At 36.8% G+C, this 19660-nt stretch overlaps 1 protein-coding gene across 8 annotated transcripts in view; it reads right to left on the bottom strand.

Moving 5' to 3' along the window:
* Positions 1–19660, bottom strand: part of TMTC2 (transmembrane O-mannosyltransferase targeting cadherins 2) — a 674893-nt gene that overhangs the window by 415389 nt on the left and 239844 nt on the right. For all 8 annotated transcript variants that reach the window (XR_004620732.1, XR_004620733.1, XR_004620731.1 and 5 more), the window contains exons 5-7: positions 6758–6843; positions 6099–6283; positions 4933–5011 (exon numbers count right to left, since the gene is read on the bottom strand). Coding sequence is in view for 5 of the 8 variants with exons in the window: in XM_019800450.2 (XP_019656009.1) it covers positions 4933–5011; positions 6099–6283; positions 6758–6843 (350 nt within the window). In the remaining 3 variants the exon portion in view is untranslated. The remainder of the gene's footprint in view (positions 1–4932; positions 5012–6098; positions 6284–6757; positions 6844–19660) is intronic.

The raw sequence follows: 19660 nt of genomic DNA, 5'->3' as shown, positions 1-19660 counted from the left end.
ATTAAATAGGCTTAAAATGACCTTTGGGATTGGAAGGGCTCAAACTGATAAAAGTAACTGAAAGTTACAGCCTAATTTAGTTTTCCATAATCTCAAGAATATTCAAAAACAATGTTTTCATATACATAATAAGGGAAATAAACAATTATAGAGAAAAAAGGGAAAAACTGAAGGTGGCTAAAAATGATCCTACATTAAAAAGTGTTTTAATATCCTGCATATTTCATTTTTGTAGGTGTTTTCTCATTTTTAGTAAAAATGAAGAGATTTTTAATACATATTTGGACAAGGAATAAGACATCTATATATCTACACCTACAGATATTTTGCTGTTTTTAAATAGGTAAATAAAAGCTATACTGACATAGTAAACAATGTGCCAATTTCAGTAACACACAAGGGCTAAATAGAAAAAGCAACTGAATCTAAGTCAGGCAACTACCCTTCTGGGGTGCTGAGCTGCCTCAGTCAGTGGAGCATACAACTCTTGATCTCGGAGTTGTGAGTGTGAGCTCCGTGTTGGATAAAGAGATCACCTAAAAATTTAAAAAATCTTAAAAAAAAAAAAAAGTAAACTACCCTTCTGGTTTCAACACAAACTATCATCCTAAAAAGATCAGCTCAACTCTTTGGATGTTAATTTCTACTCTGTAAAGTAAAAAAGATTATATTAGGAGGAATTTTCAAGATAAGAATCTTGCATCTCTAACATTCTATGATCCTAAAATACAACTATAATTGGAGAAGAGGACAAACAGAGATTCAATCAAGGCCTACAACAGGCGCCAGAATAAAGAAAAATTTTGACTAAGTCTAGAGGAAAAAATATGTCATGACAGGAAAAGAAGAAGAAACTCTAACCTAAATATGACAATTTTAATTTAGAAGGTGTACTCTATTAATGGAATTAAGTTAACTGGGCATTAACTGAGTATGTTGTTTCACTTTTGGTTAGCACAGTTAACGCTAAAATAAGGATTTTGACTGTGGTTGCTGAGACAAAGGAAAATGGACTTCAAGAGAAAAGACAGAAATTATAGACAGGACAGAACTAAACGCAATCCCTGTTGAATGTCTTGTGACTGCAAGGCCATCACTATGACAAAATCTTATCTATAAAGAAATCATACTCACTTCGGTAAATACAAAAAGAACTGACAAAATACAACCAAAGACTTTTGAGGCTTACAGGCCTCAGGAAGGACAGTGACTACAATGGAAGGCAATATTAGAAAACACTCGCCAGGTTGGCCATCTAATCCAATATGCTGTACTTTACACTCTCTAAATCAACCCTCAAACTGACACTGCTATTACGACCATCTTATAGATGGGGAAACCTCAGCGAAGTATTATGCTCAAAGTCACTTAGCTTAAATGTCAAAGCCATAGTGTGAACTAGGGCTATCTGACTTCACACTATAGTTAATCTCCATTTAACCCTAGCCATTGTCTCAAGAGGAAACTTGAGGCCCACAGAAATAGTCATACAACTGGCTAGGAACAATTTTAACAGTTATTTTGTGATGCGGTCTCTTTATATTTCATATATTCAAATACCTTGCTAATCGCAAAAGCCACCTAGGTAAAAGTTTATTTATTTATAAAATAATACTTAGTATCTGCTTTGTGGTCTTATGAACTCAAAGAGAATAATAAAAATATATTTTAAATAGTTTTTTTTAAGTTTAGTTAGGAACTGCCACACACAAAAATAATAGTCTTAGGATAAAATATAGAAAAAATTAAGCTGGGAAGCAAATTAATCAAACTTGTTATTTATGTTAATACAGGATGGGAAAATATGCTCATTTGGTGTTCAGGATAAGGCGACTACTGGCATGTAGCATACAGAATAGAAGTTTCTCGTAAAACATTCAAAGGAAGGGAAAATGCAAAGGACTGGAGAGTTCCGTTTCATTTTTTAAAGCAGCAACTGCAATGAATTGAGTTATTACACTAAAAAGAATATTCAAATATATTTGTATTTTTTCACACATACTCCTTTATTTCTCCTAACCTCCAAATAAACTAGAAAATAGGATGGAAAAGGATAATGTTTGTATGCATAAACACAAGTGCTTGGGGGGGGGGGGGGTGGTCATGAAAGTGTCACTGAATGAGCCCTGAGAAAAATGATACTTTCAGGCTGAATCTAGCCAGACATTGTAATCCATCACTGATCCCTAAACGGCACTAATAATATGTAAATGTATGAATTAGAAGACATATTCAAGGCTGTTGATAAACTTGATAGGATAATCAGCACACGCTGACAGACTAATGAAACCGATGAACTGATAGGGCAGCTTATCTCCTGGGCCATTTTTTCTCTTGTCAAATGGAGGCTAATCAAAATGTATCAGGAGTTAAAGCAAATACTCAGAGGATTTCACCCATTTGATTAGGAGGTGAACTCACTCTGAGAAAATTATAGTTTCGTGAACAACTGAAACTACAAAACCTGCTCAGCTGATAGACCCTCACCTAAAATTAAACAGAAGGCAGCCACCATAATTATGGAGGAAATGTGGCATTTTAAATTATATTGGGATTCTCCCCTCGCAAATTGTTGGAGTGCTTTTCAGAGTCTGGGCAAAATGACCTCTTTCTATAATGAAAAACAAGACAAAGGACTAAGCAATAACCCCAGGGACACACTTATCGTTTGCTGCCTGTGTGTGCTCAGCATCTGTGTAGCCATATGAGAGACAGATCACAAGGTACCGGCTGAATTCTCAATCAAATTTATTTGCATAAAATAATTGAATGAATTTTCTGAAATCACTAACTAGAGTGAGTACCACACTTCCTATTAACAATAAAGATGCCATATGTAGTCTGTTGCCAAGGAGCTGAGTCCTTTCCTCACTTAATTATTTGATAATTCAGGAAAACTGGGAAGAAGGCCTTCCCATGCATTCGCCTTAAAAATAAAATCATAAATGAAAACCATTGTGCCTTCTTAGAGAAAGCTGTAGAAAACGATGCTTCTAATACTCATTTTGACATGAGTAACTATCCAGCACTAAAACAGAAAAGTTAATTCAACTGACAAACCTATATGCTGGGCACAAAGCTTTATGGACGAATATATGGGTGCATAAATGGGCTGGATGGATAGATTGATGATAAAATGCTGGAGAGTGAAAACTACTACTTCAATTCTTAAGAGTGGCAAAGTATGGCAAAAGTATACTTAATGAAGCTAGATTTTTACCTTTTAGTAATTAAAACAGAAAAAAGAAACCACAACTAAAAATACACTAGGGCCCTCTTTCACATGAGTATTAAATCACTCCACTGCTGCACAGGCTAACCGGGAGTGGGATTCCCCGACACATGAAATGAAAATATTGACCTCTGGCAAATTATGTTTTTTTTTTCTTTCTTCTGTTTATGGACCTGTGCCTCGTTCTATCTCTAAACTATTTCTAATTTTTTTCTCATTTAGGAAAAAGACAAAGTGAGTATGTTTGTTAGCCACATATTTTCTAGTTTGGGAAGGTTTGGGATTTTTTTGTGTACGCTCAAGCCAAACAGCTACTATCAAACTTCTCAAATCATAGAATACAGAAGCGTCAAATAATCCTAAAGATTATATAGGCTCATTTATTTTATACACAGAGAAACAGTAAACAACTTAAGTTTAATGACAAAGGAAAATCTGAGTTTGTGATTTTTTCTTTGAAGAAAAATATGATTTAAAGATAAAAGCAACTTCTCTTTTCTCCCCTTTATCTGGAAATACCAAAGCTAGTCAATCAGCAGGGCATCTTAAACTGTAGGGGTTCTTTTCCAATATTCACATACTGAATAGGTTCTGAATAGATAGTTTTCAGTGGTGTCTACTATCAAATAAATATGGTAACAATTTACTAAAAGGCAGTCACAGATCAATCACAGATGATAGGCAGATTATTTTATTAGAAATTCTAGTTCCTGACCTCTTGCACCTAGAAAAATCCATGTCCTAACTTACACAGTTTCAAATAAGACAACTAACCTAATTATTCAATGTAGAAAAGGAATGATGGTAGTAGCACATTTACATTCTTTACAGTATTGTTCTTACTCTAAAATAATATTCTGAAAAACCTATTGTGGGGGTGCCTGGGTGGCTCAGTTGGTTAAGCATCTGCCTTCAGCTCAGGCCATGATCCCAGGATCCTGGGATGGAGCCCTTCTTTAGACTCCCGCTCAGTGGAGAGCCTGTTTCTCCCTCTTCCTCTGAGCCTCCCCCTGCTTGTGCTCTCTTGCTCGCTCTCTCACTCTCCCTCACTCTATCTCAAATAAATAAAAGCTTTAAAAACAAAAGAAAACAAAAAACAAAAAATCTATTGTGATCCAAAACCTTATCAACGAAAACCATACAAGTTGGTTCAGTTATTTTCATATTTTAAAGCATCAAAATCATGACTCTCTATATCATACCATGTATATTTGGGGGAAACTTCTAATCAAGAAAATAACATGATCAAATATTATCATGAATTTGATAAACCATTAAGCTATAAATCTTTATTCACCATCTTCAATCTCTAGAGTCTAGTGAATACTCAATACCCAAAAGGGTTTGTGAGTACCTTCCAACAACTCTGGGATCTGGCCAATTTAAGAATCACTATGCTGATGCATTCATTTGCTCTTGTTAGATTAAGTGTGCTTTGTCGGGGTGTCTTACTGGCTCAGTCAGTACAACATGCTACTCTTGATCTCTGGGTCATGAGTTTGAGCCCCACACTGGGGGCAGAGTCTACTGGGAAAAAAAAAAAAAGAATAAGTGTGTTTTGTGAAAATTTGAATGTATATCACCCAACTGTGAATAAGGTGTATGTGTGTGTCTATTAATGTTCTAACTTCTGTTAGAAGCACAGATTTTAATTTCTTTTAATTTCTGAAATATGGGTTAAATTAGTACATTTTACTTACCCATCATGTTGTACAAGCTCTGTGGGGCAAACTGCCTCGGCATTTTCTGAATTGCTTCCTTGTAGACACTAAGGGCATCCTAATTCAGGAAACAAAAAAGAGACAAAGTACAGGGATATTCACTACAAATAAAATAATAACATCCTTCCCAAATCAAAATCTTCCATTGCTATTTCTAAGTGCTTCATTAGAAGAAAATAATTGAGCTGTTTTTTGATATCATACTACCTCAATTTCAGGAATGAAAATATTCAACCCAGTAAGTGAAGAAGGCCATATAAAAATATAGTTTAAAAAGGAGGGAAATGTTACAAATGCTCATTTAAGATAAATTTTCCAGTTCACATAGATGATTCAGTTTAAAAAAAAAAAAACTAGTAAAATTCACATTTGGAAGTTACCCATAATCATCTAAAATCTATAGTTACTTCAAGCCAGGCAACCAAGTAGGATCTAAAGAAAATAGCAACAAAGCTTCGGGCTCCTGAGATCCACTGAGATTATGAAATGCAATTATTTTAAAAAATTGTATCTTTATCCTTACACTGCAGTCTTAATACAAGGTGTAAGAGTGTGGGTTTGAGAGAGAGAAAGGGAAGGAGGAGCAATATTAAATATGAGAGAAGAAACCCATGCAGGCATGCTTCTTGTGAGAGAAAGCATACACACACCTCCCAGCTTCCTGTAAAACATCCCATCTCCATTACTCTTCCTCTCACCCCAATTAAAAAAATAAAATCAATATGCATTTTATTACTATTGTAAAAAGAATTAAAATAAATGAGTAGGATTAGCACCAAACCACTTCCTCAATACCCAGAGTACAAACAATATATATTTTTTTAACATCAAACACTGGATATAAGTAACAATAATAATGTGTCTTGGATCATAAAATCAGAGACTAATAAGCAAATAAGCTTGAAAAACAATTCATGTTGTTTCCCCTTCTAAAAGAGTCACAAGTGCTCTGAGAAATTCACAGCAAAGAAATCTTAAGTTTTGTTTAGCAGACATTCTTTTCCAAATGAATATCACCATAAAACTCTCTGAATAAAAACTCATATTAACTTCTTTAAGTGATCACAGTGTCCCTGCAATGAGCTCGCATGGAGATTCAGATCAAGAACACGGGGGAAGGAAAAAGGCCGGGAATTGGGCCTGACCTCATAGTGTCCCTGTTCATGATAGAGTTTGCCCAGGTTGTAGAGACAGCTGGTAACTGAGCTCTTATGCGCATGAGGGTCCTTCAGGTTTTCATCAGGGATCTCAGAACACTTGAGGAACGTGCGTCGGGCTTCTTCTGTCTTTCCTTGGTTCATGAGAATAATGCCGGTATTTAAATACGCAGCTAAGGGGAAAAAATGGGAAATATAAATGTGAGAAGATGATGCATGCTGTGACAACCATAAAGTTATCTTTACTCCAGCTTAGTTTCTCCAGATTAGTTCTGATTTTATAAGAAAACCAAGATATACATACTTAAGGAACAAACATATATGGGAACAACAATGCAGTTCAGAGTATAGGTGTCAATGAAAAATATGTGGATAGTCTTTGCCCTCAAAGAACTCAAAATATTTTGAGCTAGAGCTCTAGATGAATAAAAGCTGCATTTATCTTAATATATTAAAAAAATGATAAATGGATATCGAAACATGATTAAATGGAGAGAGAATTGTTAGAGGCTCATAATCTGACTGGTAAGTCTTCAGAAACAGATATACCATGTTTTTTTTCTCTCTGAGGGTGTAAGTCACCAAGATAATTTTCATGGAAAAAAACAAAAAAAAGGTGTTTTCAAAGAACCTGAATATTTACTTACAAGCCAGGGTAGGCCTGCTTCCAATCGCCAATTTGTAATAATGCAATGCTTCTGCGAACCTGTTGTTCTCCTGTAGAAGTAACCCTCTGCGTGAGGAAAATAAAAATTTGGAGAAGGACTGTGTTATTATCCATAAAACCACAAATTTGTATTTTACATTTCAAAAATAAAAATGGTTACAGGGGCTGTAAAAATGCTGACCTGGTACTATAAAAATAAATTCTTAATAGAAGGAAATGATTCCTCAGGAGAGAAAATACTGAAGAGGTATCAGCTACATTTACGTTGCATTAGAAAGCATTAAGAAGTATTTTCAAAGAGCCGTTTACCCCCAGTGAACTTTCTCCTTTCCAGCAGTTCTTCTCTCCCACTGGAATGACAAACCACCTGGATTTCTTCTTAAAGCATGCACAGTTTTTCATCAGTTCGAAAAGGAAACTTGTCTAAGGCAGTGATACAAACACACACACACACACACACACAAACACACTTCAACATGAGAACACGAGGTGCCTCTCTCACTAACCATATTACTGGGGAAATATTGGTCCATGACTGCCTGAAAGGCAAAAGGTAATCTGGGTCTACAGGATCAAGAGAGTCAGAATTTAATCAGATGACATAAAGGAACAGAGAAAAAGACTGAAGGTTATCCACATTGTTACTTCCTTATTTTCTGGATTTTGTCAAATAAGTCTGAATTGCAGAACACGGGCAAATCTCACTTGACTGTTGTGAGACATGTTTTTGACTACTGACCCTCCGACCCCACAGGAAGCTCCTTAGGCAGTGGCCACACGGATAACCCATCATTCCAGACCCCATCCTCATGACCTCAGTCAGAATCAATTACAGTCATATCTATGAAAATACAGTGTCAGAGAGCTGGGCGAAGCTCTCTCAGCGCTTTTTGGCCTATTCTCTTGTAATCGGCGGGTATCTTACAGACGTGTGGCACCTCCATAGGGCCTGAGTACTGCTCTTATCAACCTCAAACTGCAGAGTCTGCTTGCCGGCTGCTGAGGCCTTTGCAAAATGAGCAGGCTACTAATAAAAACATATCATTTTGTAGGGGTCCCTGGGTGGCATAGCAGTTAAGCGTCTGCCTTCGGCTCAGGGCGTGATCCTGGCGTTATGGGATCCAGCCCCACGTCAGGCCCCTCCGCTGTGAGCCTGCTTCTTCCTCTCCCACTCCCCCTGCTTGTGTTCCCTCTCTCGCTGGCTGTGTCTATCTCTGTCAAATGGATAAATAAAATCTTCAAAAAAAAAAAAAAACACACGTATCATTTTGTAGATTTTTAAAACATTCAGCTTACTATTTAATGGGCAGCACTGAAAACATATCTGAAGAAAATCATTTCTAAATTAAAGTTTGCTCACTTGTATCACTAGCAAAGATCAACCTATTTCTTTTCTTTTCCTTTTTCTTTCTATTTTGGGGGGCAGAGGTGGTGGGCAGAAAGAATCATGAGCGGGCACCATGCCCAGCTCGTGAACCTGATACAGGGCTCGATCCCACAATCCTGAGATCATGACCTGGGCCAAAATCCAGAGTCAGACACTTAACTGACTGAGCCAACCAGGCACCCTAACCTCGCTAATTCTAATATTTGTTTAAAAGTCATCTGAATAGATCAAGCCATCCCAAAGCACATTAACATCTTATGTAGATACATAAATGTACATTTCTATAAAAAGTTTTAAGCAACAATTAATTTGATCATGAAACTGATATGCTTTGTTGTTGAGTATACTTTTTAGCTGCTAGAAACAAAGTTTCCTACAGTACTCAAGAGTTCGTGAAAATGTTCAATTGTCTTTAAAAGTAGGTATATATCTGAAACTAATGTAACAGTCTATGTCAACATATCAATAATAATAATAATAATGTAACAAAGGGATGAAATACTCTTTGTAAAGATCTACATCTCTTCTTTAAAAAAAGAAAAAAAGGTAAAACTGTTAAAGAGAAAGAATACTCACATGCTTTCCAAAAGGAATACTTTTCTTTACAATAATTTTATTGACAAAATACTGGATTTCCAGTTAAGTTCATAGGCATTATCTCATTTCAGAAACTTATCTACCACCTTAATTGCCTTTATCACTTTCCTTTGAGATTCAGGTAACAAGGTCCTTCTCCTTTGATACAAGGCTAACCTACGAGAGGAGAAATACAATCTAGACACTTAAATCGTATTTTTCTACCTTCTTTAGGAATCAAAATCCTTCCATGAGCCCCTCTTTAGCTAGTATCTTCAATCTCTTTGTTCATTACAGTTTCCTTTGCCTTAAAAATACAAAAAAATGTTCATGTGCCTCTTAGCACAGAAAGGAAGAAAAACTTCTACAACTTATTCTCTCCTGTCTCTACCTCTAACTACCGTGTATTATTGTTCTTCTCATCAGACCCAGATTTCCTTTCAAAATGATCTATAGTACTCAAAACCCATTTACGCCCTAAATCCAGTTTAAGGCTCTCATTATCAAACCCCCCAGTGTGCTTCTATGAATGGCCCATGCAACTACAGTACTAACTCCTCTTCCTTTCTGAAACTGTGTGTCTTCTGCTCCCTGGAGACCAGCCTCCCCTAGTTCTCTTGACCTGGGACCATCCTAAAGAGACTAAAAAATGTGTCTCTGGAAGAGCATGCATAAATTCCTTTACAAGAAGCTGGTGCTTCAGAGGACTTTGTCTTTCTTCCCTTTTCTTTATAATAGTCTCTGTATGACATCATGCATACGTGCCGCTCATGTATAGACTGACTGTTCTCAATTCTGAAGGACTCAACTGCTCTCCTGACGTCCCGATCTATTTTTGACAGCTTACTGAGCTGCATCAATCTCAGTGCTCACTGGAATTTCAAAATCAACACACCCAAAAATTGAAAACAGCATTTCCTGCTCGAGAATAAATAAAAAGATAAACAAATGAAATAAATAAAAGAAGAAAAAAAATCTCCTCAGCAATCAGCATTGTCATTCACTGCATTTACTAAAATCAGTAACCTGGTTTTCATTTTTGACTTTTCGCTCACACTCACAATTCCATGTTTTTATAAAGTCTCCAAGCCCGCCGATTATTTTTTCTAACTCTTGACTCTGCCTCTCAAGGTTTAGCTTTATGGCTCTGTGAGAGCCCTCTGTATCTTTACTGTCACCTACATAAGTGCAACAGCCCACTAACTAGTCTCTACATAACTACATTTCTAAAGGGTACATATGCTGTTAGGCTGGACAGAACTCACATGCGGGAAGGAGCATGTATCTCTGACAACGTGCCTAAAGCTCACACACCTCACAAGCGGAGGAGTTCAGCCTCCTGGGCTCCCCAACACAGATGTATTATATTCCTGTGATTTCTCAATTCAAAAAAATATGCCAAGGAGGAGAAATGATAAATAGCATGATCACCACACCTAGACAATCCTGTTCGGCCTGCCTTATTCTTTGGAGGAGCCTAGTCCCACGGAGTGATGCAGCACGCAAGTGTCCATGGCTCTTTGAATCAGAGAGTATCATCCCCTACATTATCGGAATAAAGGTAACAAGGGAGCGCGTCCAAGTCAAATGGCTGCTGTGGCTGACTTCTCAGGGCTGAAGATTTTAACTAAGCATCAACTATGCCCTAGTGTGCATGCTGCAAAGGTGAACAAGACAGAGACGCACTCGCCTGTGGATGCACAGTCTAGTGGGGGAGACAAATAATAAATGGTGTGGAAAATTACTCTGCTAGAATATGGGGGACCGACGCTGGCCCAGCTCACGAATGGACAAGTGAAGGTTCACAGAGTCAAAGTGACATTGGCAGAGGCTTGCAATAAGCAACACTTAGCCAATGGTAAAAAAGTGTTATCAGCTCATGTTACGTGGAGAGAAAAGAGGTTCAGAAAATTTACCCACTAACTTTAGGTTTTATGATTGGTAAGAGGCAGGGCCAGGAGTGGAACACAGTTTCTCCAGTAATAAACCCCCTGCTTTTTCTAGAAGGAAAAAAAAAGAGTAAAGACAGAAAACAATTCCATTTGAGGTATATGCATACTAGCTTATGTTTCCTTTTGCTCCAGCATGCTCCAGATTTTGTAAAACGCTAACTTGCACTGATGCTCTGAAAAGGAATTCCACACGGTTCTGGCAGTCCAGGAAGTATGTGGGTTAGTTCTAGCATTGCAACACCCAAGCTTTCTGACTGCTGTTTGCCATGTCTACAACCCATTCTTTATTTACTGAAGAGAGGGCAGAGGAATAGAACCCCTTCACATTGAAATAGCTATGATAACAGTAACAAAAGTTAAGCTTATTTGACACTTAACACTGCACCAAGCACGTCACATAAAATTCACTTGTTATTACTCAACAATCACCCTATGAGGTAGGCTATTACTACTAGCCCCATTTTACAGAAGATGAGCTTCAGACAAGGAAAGTTCAGCAACACGCCAAAGGTCACACAACTGGTGAGAAGTGTGCTGTAAGTGAAGCCCAGCTGTCTGATTATAAAAGACGCTACACTGTAATAAATCATTCATACCAAAGGTTTTTCCAGACTGTTTAAAATTGAGGACACGGTTTGTTTACATGCTGATCATATCAATAAAATCTTCTGGATTCTATGTATATTAAAAATAAAAACACATTTTAATATACCATCAAGCCAGAATCTAATGAGAAATCATTTCATTCATGTTACGTGAAATCGCTTTATATAATTAAGGAAGCTAGCTCATGCTATACATTAATGTGAAGTTGAAGTGACTTTTGAGAAAGAAATTGAAAAAAAAGTTACTGATCTCTGAATAATAAGTGGTGGAGTCACTTTTACATATCTGTGTGTGAAGGTGGATATATTGCAGTACTTTCTAATAGAAGAAAATATTTCACTTCTCATATTTCTCCCCCAATGATTTATCTTTGAGAAACAATGAAATTAAGCACCCAGTGAAGAAGAATACAAATTGGGGAAACACAGATAATAAATACTGTTTTAGTCAAAGGACGAAAGCACATCTGAATCTATAAAATACTATTCATTCTAACAGCTAAATTTTAGAACACTGTATATTTCAAAAATAAAACAAAAACAAACCCAAAAAAACCCACACATACACACACATAACAAAATGCCTCCCTTAAATCCTTTTAACTATTTTTAATCTGATTTTGATCATCTAACCTAGGAATTACCATTGAATATGTAGAATTTTTTTCTCCTGTGAAAGTTTTGCCCATCTTTATGCCAGTTTCCCCTAACACCACTCTTTGTCTAAAATGCCATTCTTAAAGAATCAAAATAATCTAGACACTTGATAAATGAAAACTGGTCAAACCCATGATAACAGTGCATTGGACAGAGTTAAATACAAACATTAAATGTAAATAGGCATACAAACCCCTAGCTGATTTTAAATACTGACAGAGACAGACGAGGAACATAGCACCGTGTTTCTCATTCAGGGATGACTTTTGTCCTACCCACCCCGTCCACCAGGGAACATCGGACAATGTCTGGAGACATTTATGTTGTCATTATCTGGGTGGATTCTACTGGCAGCTAGTGGGTAGAGGCCAGGGATGCCACGAAATATGTAAACATGTTAGAAGACATAAGACAGTCACCAAAATAAAGAATTTTCTGTCCCCAAATACCAACAGTGCCTTAGTTAAGATACCACATTTTGCATCCTGTATGTACTAACTGCAACACATTTCTTCAGACCTTATCTCTGCATCCCTGCCAATCACATATATGAACTACGCAAAGGATATAGAAAATAAGAAATCAAGCTACAGGGATTAAATTATTTTTCAATTAAAAATCTAATTTATCATCATTTGTACTTTTTTCATTAAAAAAGGCAAAAGGGAAATGTAATTTTCTTTTTTAAGTAATGGAATTTTCTAAGAATTAAAAAGAAAAAGCATTCCTGTCCGACTTTTAGCAGTACATCTGAGCAAATTGCCAGTGGCTCTTTGTAATATGATTACCCTCTATACAGAACTGTAGAAACACACAGATCTTCAAGCAAAGCTATCTTTTGCCTCCGGTTCTAACAAGGTCTTTCAAAATGGCTGAAATCTGAGATATTCAAAAGTTGGTATTTTTTTTTAAAGGATTTTATTTATTTGTCAGAAAGAGAAAGAGAGAGAGAGCACAAGCAGGGGGAGCGGGAGGCAGAGGGAGAAGCAGGCTCCCCGCTGAGCAAAGAGGCTGTTGCGGACCCGATCCCAGAACCCTGGGATCATAACCTGAACCGAAGGCAGACACTTAACCAGCTGAGCCACCCAGGCATCCCCAAAAGTTGGTATCAATAAAGCACATCAGTAGATGAAAAGCACACTTTTCAAGAATTTACAGGATGCTACGTAAACTGATGTTTACACAGAACAAGGGTGAAACAGGATGCAGTTTACATAGTCATACACCTTTAAAATTAGGGAAATACTAAAAGATAGTAACTTTCTTCCTCTTTTGATTTATTAAAGCATAATTTGTGGCACTCCTACAACATATTAAACATTGACAATAAGATTACAAAAAATGAATAAATATTTTTTGAATGAACTGTCTCATGGTGGAGATAGACAAGCAAACAGTCACAACACAACACAGTGTAAAGAGAGCACAAAGTGTGTTTGGGAACACACAAAAGAACACCTTCCCAAGCTGACAAAGTCAGGAGAGGTTCCGAGAGAAGTCAAGGATGCAGGGAATGAAGTTCCAGACAGATCAAGCCATGCATATAAAAACTCAAAGGGACAAATGATATCATTTTAATCAGCCAATAGAAATAATGACAGGCTTCACAGAGATTAAATGACAATCTACATAGGAAGCATTCTGGACAATGGAAAGTTAAAGCAACTTAAAATTAAGATTATGTTATTAAGACAATATTTCAGTAACAAATAGTTTGGCTATTCCCAGCAATGTCCACAATAGCCAAACTATGTAAAGAGCCCAGATGTCCACTGACAGATGAATGGATAAAGATGTGGTATATATACACAATGGACTATTACCCAGCCATCAAAAAATGAAATCTTGCCATTTGCAACCATGCGGATGGAACTAGAGGGTATTATGTTAAACAAAATAAGTCAACCAGAGAAAGACAATGATCATTTGATCTCACTTATGTGGAATTTAAGAAACAAAACAGGATCACAGGGGAAGAGAGGGAAAAATAAAATGAGATAAAAACAGAGAGGGAGACAAACCATAAGAGACTCTCAATCACAGGAAACAAACTGAGGGTTGTTGGGGGGGGTGGAAGGATGGAGTAACTGGGTGATGGACATTAAGGGGGTAGGTGACGTGGGGCGCCCGGGTGGCTCAGTCAGTTAAGCAGCTGCCTTCGGCTCAGGTCATGATCCCAGGGTCCTGGGATCAAGCCCCACGTCGGGCTCCCTGGTCAGCAAAGAGCCTGGTTCTCCCTCTCCCTCTGCCTGCCGCTCTGCCTGCCTGTGCTCCCTCTCTGTCAAATAAATAAATAAAATCTTAAAAAAAAAAAAAAAAAAAAAAAGAGGGGCGACTGGGTGGCTCAGTCATTAAGCGTCTGCCTTCGGCTCAGGGCGTGATCCCAGCATTCTGGGATTGAGCCCCGCATCAGGCTCCTCCACTGGGAGCCTGCTTCTTCCTCTCCCACTCCCCCTGCTTGTGTTCCCTCTCTCACTGGCTGTCTCTCTCTCTTTCAAATAAATAAATAAAATCTTTAAAAACAAAAATTAAAAAAGGGGGTCACATGATGTAATGAGCACTGGGTGTTATATAAGACTGATGAATCACTGACCTCTACCTCATAATACACTATATGTTAATTAGTTGAATTTAAATTAAAAAAATAGTTTGGCTATTCCCTGAGCAAACATACTTATTAATCCAAATAAATCAAATAACTTAATGTTTACAAAATAATGGTTCACAAAATAATTTGTAAGTCCTACAGCCCAAGTACAGTAGTCCCCCCTTACCCGTGGTTTTGTTTTCCACAGTTTCAGTCATCCGTGGTCAACCGTGGTTGAAAGACAATCTTCCCTCTGATGAATCATCAGAAGGTCCATAGTGGCCCAACACTACCTTACTAGGCCTACATCATTCCCCTCATCTCATCAGCCAACTTATCATCTCACACCATCACAAGAAGAAGAGTGAGTACAATAAGATATTGTGAGAGAAAAAGAGAGATCACATTCACATAACTTTTATTATGGTATACTATTATAACTTCTATTTTATTACTGTTGTTGTTATTCTCTTACTGTGCCTAATTTACAAATTAAACTTTATCAAAGGGATGAATTTAGTATATATAGGGTCTGGTATTACCCGCAATTTCAGGCATCCACTGGGGGGTTTTAGAACATATCCCGCATAGATAAGTACTCCACTGGGACTACTACAGTAACAAAACTATGTTCACCTTAAGATGAGGGGAATTTTTTCTGAATTTTATTTTGATTGTCCTTTAACACATGTAGGTAGTTTGAAACTAAGATGCTTTTCCTCAGAGATAAAATATTACAAATTTTAGATGTTCAATTTTATCCTAAGGTATTTAAGCATTTGAAATTTTCCAACTGAAATTAACCAGCATTGGTTTGGAGACATATTTGAACTTTGCATTAACCCAAATTTCCTAATCAAATTTGCTAATTTAGCTAATGACTCTAATAATGACATTTTATATAATTTAACTGTGAAATGGTATTACAGTTGCATTTATTGCTTTTTACCCCCCAAGACTTATGCTTAGTTTTAGGCTATGTTTATAATGGGACAGTTGGAAAAATAAATCTTTCATCTCTATTATCAAACACAAGTGACAAGAGCATGTCATGCTCATATATACAAATGCTCCCACATCTTGCTTGATAAAATAGATATCAAGCAGAAATCTCAAGTGACTATACCAGCAATAAATGGAATCTATATAGAGGGCAATATTATTACAAAGAGCCACTAACAGTTTGTTCAGATGCACTGACAAAAATCAGACAGGCATGCTTTTTCTTTTTAATTCTTAGAAAATTCCATTTCACTTTGCCTTTATGAAGACAGTCAATAGAAATGATAGATTGAAAAAGATAAACCTGGTTAATAAAATAAGTAAGTTACTACTATTTGAATCAACTGCAGTAATTCCAAGGTTTAGACTGACACAGAGCTCGGGAATAAGTATCTAATTTGTATTAACCACTGAACATATAAAAAGAACCATGACCAATCAGAAAGCCAGGCTTGGTAATGTGAGTAAGCTCTGTCCAATGAGATGAAAGCACAGTGGTCTGTGTACCTCTTAGGAAAGGTCCTGAAAGAAGAGGGACCATGTTCTCCCTTACCCTTCCTCCCTCCTGCTGACTGTAAGGTATAAGTCCTGTTCTGAGGATTGTGGAAAGTAAACAGCCCTTCATGAAACTCTCCTATGACCCCTGGGGCTACACATCTCTGGACTTCTTTTTTGTAAGAGGGAGAATACAATTTTAACTACCTAAGCTAATGTTCTTTTGGGTTTCTTATCTCCTGCACACCAAACACCTTCCCAACTGATAAAATGCCATATGCATCATTTTGTTTTGTATTTGTTTTTTTTTAAACCATTTAATACCACATAACATGTAATATCAAGTATTGCTCTGCTAGAGTATTTTAAGGAAAACTTCTAATTATATTTGAATGAATACAAAAAGAATGAGTTGTCTGGTTTTGAGTGATAACCAGACTAGGCGACTGCCAAGTATAAAAATAGCAATTAATATATTTAATTAAAATTATTGAACTTAAGAGCATAATGGATGCATAAAATTGGAACTCTTAAATTAAGCTCCTAGACATCAGAGTGGTCAGAGTTATCACTCTTCACCCAAAAGAGTAATGCCATTAGTAGCATTTTTTTATAAAAGCATTTTAATTAATCCTCTCAATCCCCAAATAATTGGAAAGAAGAAAACTCACAGGAATTATCAAGTGAAATGAAATAGGTAGGATTTTCATCTCAGATTCAGTGATATATAACTGATTGAAATGGAGCTCCAAAGAAGATGCCAAGGATGAAAGTTATATTTTCTGGTCTCATGTGGCATCTCTACGGCTTTTCAGGCACCCTGGGATAATAAATTTGTATTTGAGGACCAAACAAAGAATTCTCTCTACTCATATCTTTTTTCTCAAATCATATAAACTTTTTCTTCCTTTTCTTTTATTTTTTTAATTTAGCTATTTCAATTTAACAGGCAAAAATGACATTTTTACAAAGATGACTTTGGGTGTAAAAACACTAACAAGGACGTGGACATTGATTGTTAACACTCAACCTCAACTTAGAGTGTATTTAATATTTATGCTACAAAAAGCATAACTTAATTGGATACTTAAACTACTGCAAAGTTATTATACATGATGAGTATATACCATATGTACTGTGAGCAAAATAAAAAAGATGTCTCTTCTTGAAAAGGTTAAATTCCTACCTCATTAAAGGGTCATGAGCAAGTTATGTCCTGGCTCTGGACCTTAACTGCATGAAGAAGTATAGAAACAGAGATGCAGAAAAAGACAACAGCCACAAGACATGAACTAGACAGATGGGCACACCTGATTCTATTCCATCGTCTCCCAAAGCTAACCCTGTTTCATTGATGTCACTTCTAAGTGTCACGTAACTGCCAAGTAGATTTCAGAAAATACAATTTAAGCCCTCTTTCTGTTATCTTTCTTTTGACACAGACCTGTTTAGTTGTGCTAAACTGAATTTTGTTTAGACTTTGACAAATCAAGTGTAATAATGAAGAAAAATCTTCAAAAAGATTTTTTTTTATTCTAACTTGCCCAATATGGAGCAGTAGGCATCCAGTCAAAATGATTTTTGTTGTTGTTGTTGTTGTATTTCAATTGCATTACCAAAAATCTTATCAATAAATATTAGGGGAAAAATGAAGAAGTTGTAGCTTTTTTTTTTCTAATTTTAAAATAGGTTTTTGCATATGGTCTAAAGAAAGAGAAATGGATTCTTACTATAGTACTGTGTCTGAAAAATATGTGAGGTCTCAATTAAATGAAGCATTCACTACAAATGTACTTCTCCTGAGTAAGAGTTGGGACTATGACATCTAGATAAGCTTTTATATCCATATAAAGTCCATTTGTGTCTGTGACAGGTCCTGAAAAGGATGATCCATGATTATTACTTTCATAATTCTGGCAACAAATCAATAAATATATAGTCCCCATTTTATAAATAGGAGCCCCCCCCCATTCAGAATGGTTACTCAACTTAAAAAAATCCATGAAGCTAATTTATTGTTGGATCTGGGACTCACAGAACTACATTGCCTATTAATATATGCCTAGTTTGCTTTATACCTGTCTTCTGAATATATAATTAAGGCTATATTTTCCTCTACATGTCATAAAATAATAATAGGTATGAATATACATTCCTAGTCAAAAAATAGTGCTTAATAGGAAGAAAGAAAATACTAGATGGCTTTATGATAATGTTTTCCATATTATTTCTTTTCAACCTCAAAATTAGCAATATAAAATATTGCGCTTTTCATCTGAGAGATGTGAAAGTATCAGGGAGAGAAGTTAAACCACGTACCCATGATAATACAACTGAAGTCTCAAGATGAGACTCAAATTCAGAGCTGCTGGGCTTCAAATCCCACTGTCTTCCCATTACCACGCCATCGGTCCACTGGGAAGCAGAGTAAGCATTAATAATTGCCCCTCTGGCTCATACACCCAGTGCTTCTTCATTGTCCATATTAACACATTTTTCTCCTCCCTTTCCCTATTTATATATGCCCATGCCAATATATGAATATCTTGGATTTGCTTCAAATGCGGGTTAACTATAGCTTCCGATGTCAATCAACTTAACCCAGAAAAATATGCCTGTGTGATAACTAATTTTGTGTGTCAGCTTCCTCGGATCATAGCGTGCCCTGATTATTTGGTTAAATGCTATTTCTGAGAATGTCTGTGAGAATGGTTCAGGAAGAGATCAGCATTTTAGTCACAGACTGTGTAAAGCAGATTACCTGCCCCAAGGTGGGTGGGCATCATCCAAACTGTTGAGGGCCTGAATAGAATGAAAAAGAGAACGGGAAGATTTGGTTTGAACTGGGGCATTGATCTTCTGCCCCCAGACCTCCTGGTTTCCGGGTCTCCAGACTCAGACTGGTATTTAAAAAGGCTGAGCCTCTGAACTACATACACCACTGCCTTCCCTGGGTCTCCCGCCTGCAGAGGGCCAATCGTGGGACTTCTTAACCTTCATGATTGCATGAGTCAATGCCTTATAATAAACCTTATTTTATACACACACACACCCCTCATTGGTTCTGTTTCTCTGGAGATCCCTAACACAACTTATAAAGGGGTTTCTTTGAGTTATTCTTACACTGAGGATCCACTCCTCTTCCTAGAGTGTAGGTATACCCCCACAAAGGCATAGCCATGAACAGTTGGAAACAAAATAAATTAGCAGCTAACAAACTCTTTAGCTTTTATTATTATATAATTATATCAAGTTTCCAGGCATTTTATTTAATCCTTGCTACAGCACTAGGAGCTATCATAACCTCATTTTGCTGATGAATAATAAGGATCACCCAATTTGACAAAAGCAGCCATGGGACCAATAAATGGGAGATCTGAATCTGAGTCTGCTTCATGCCAAAGCCCAGGCTGTCAACTATGTCATGAGGCTGACTCCCTCGTGCAGAGGTAGCAGGGAGTTAATTTTTTTAAAAAGGAAACATTTCCCTTTTACCCACTCCATTCCTCCCCTACGAAAAGAAATACTATTCTGGTAGGCCTATATATATATTCTGGGATCGTAGTCAAATATCTTTCAAATACTACCTCATCCTCTAAGAGAATTTTGCGATTAAGAACTA

Source organism: Ailuropoda melanoleuca, chromosome 15, assembly GCF_002007445.2.
Source record: "Ailuropoda melanoleuca isolate Jingjing chromosome 15, ASM200744v2, whole genome shotgun sequence".
Classification (NCBI taxonomy): Eukaryota; Metazoa; Chordata; class Mammalia; order Carnivora; family Ursidae; genus Ailuropoda; species Ailuropoda melanoleuca.
The sequence above is the reverse complement of the archived record's forward strand: the minus strand, read 5'-3'. Positions and strand labels throughout refer to the sequence as shown.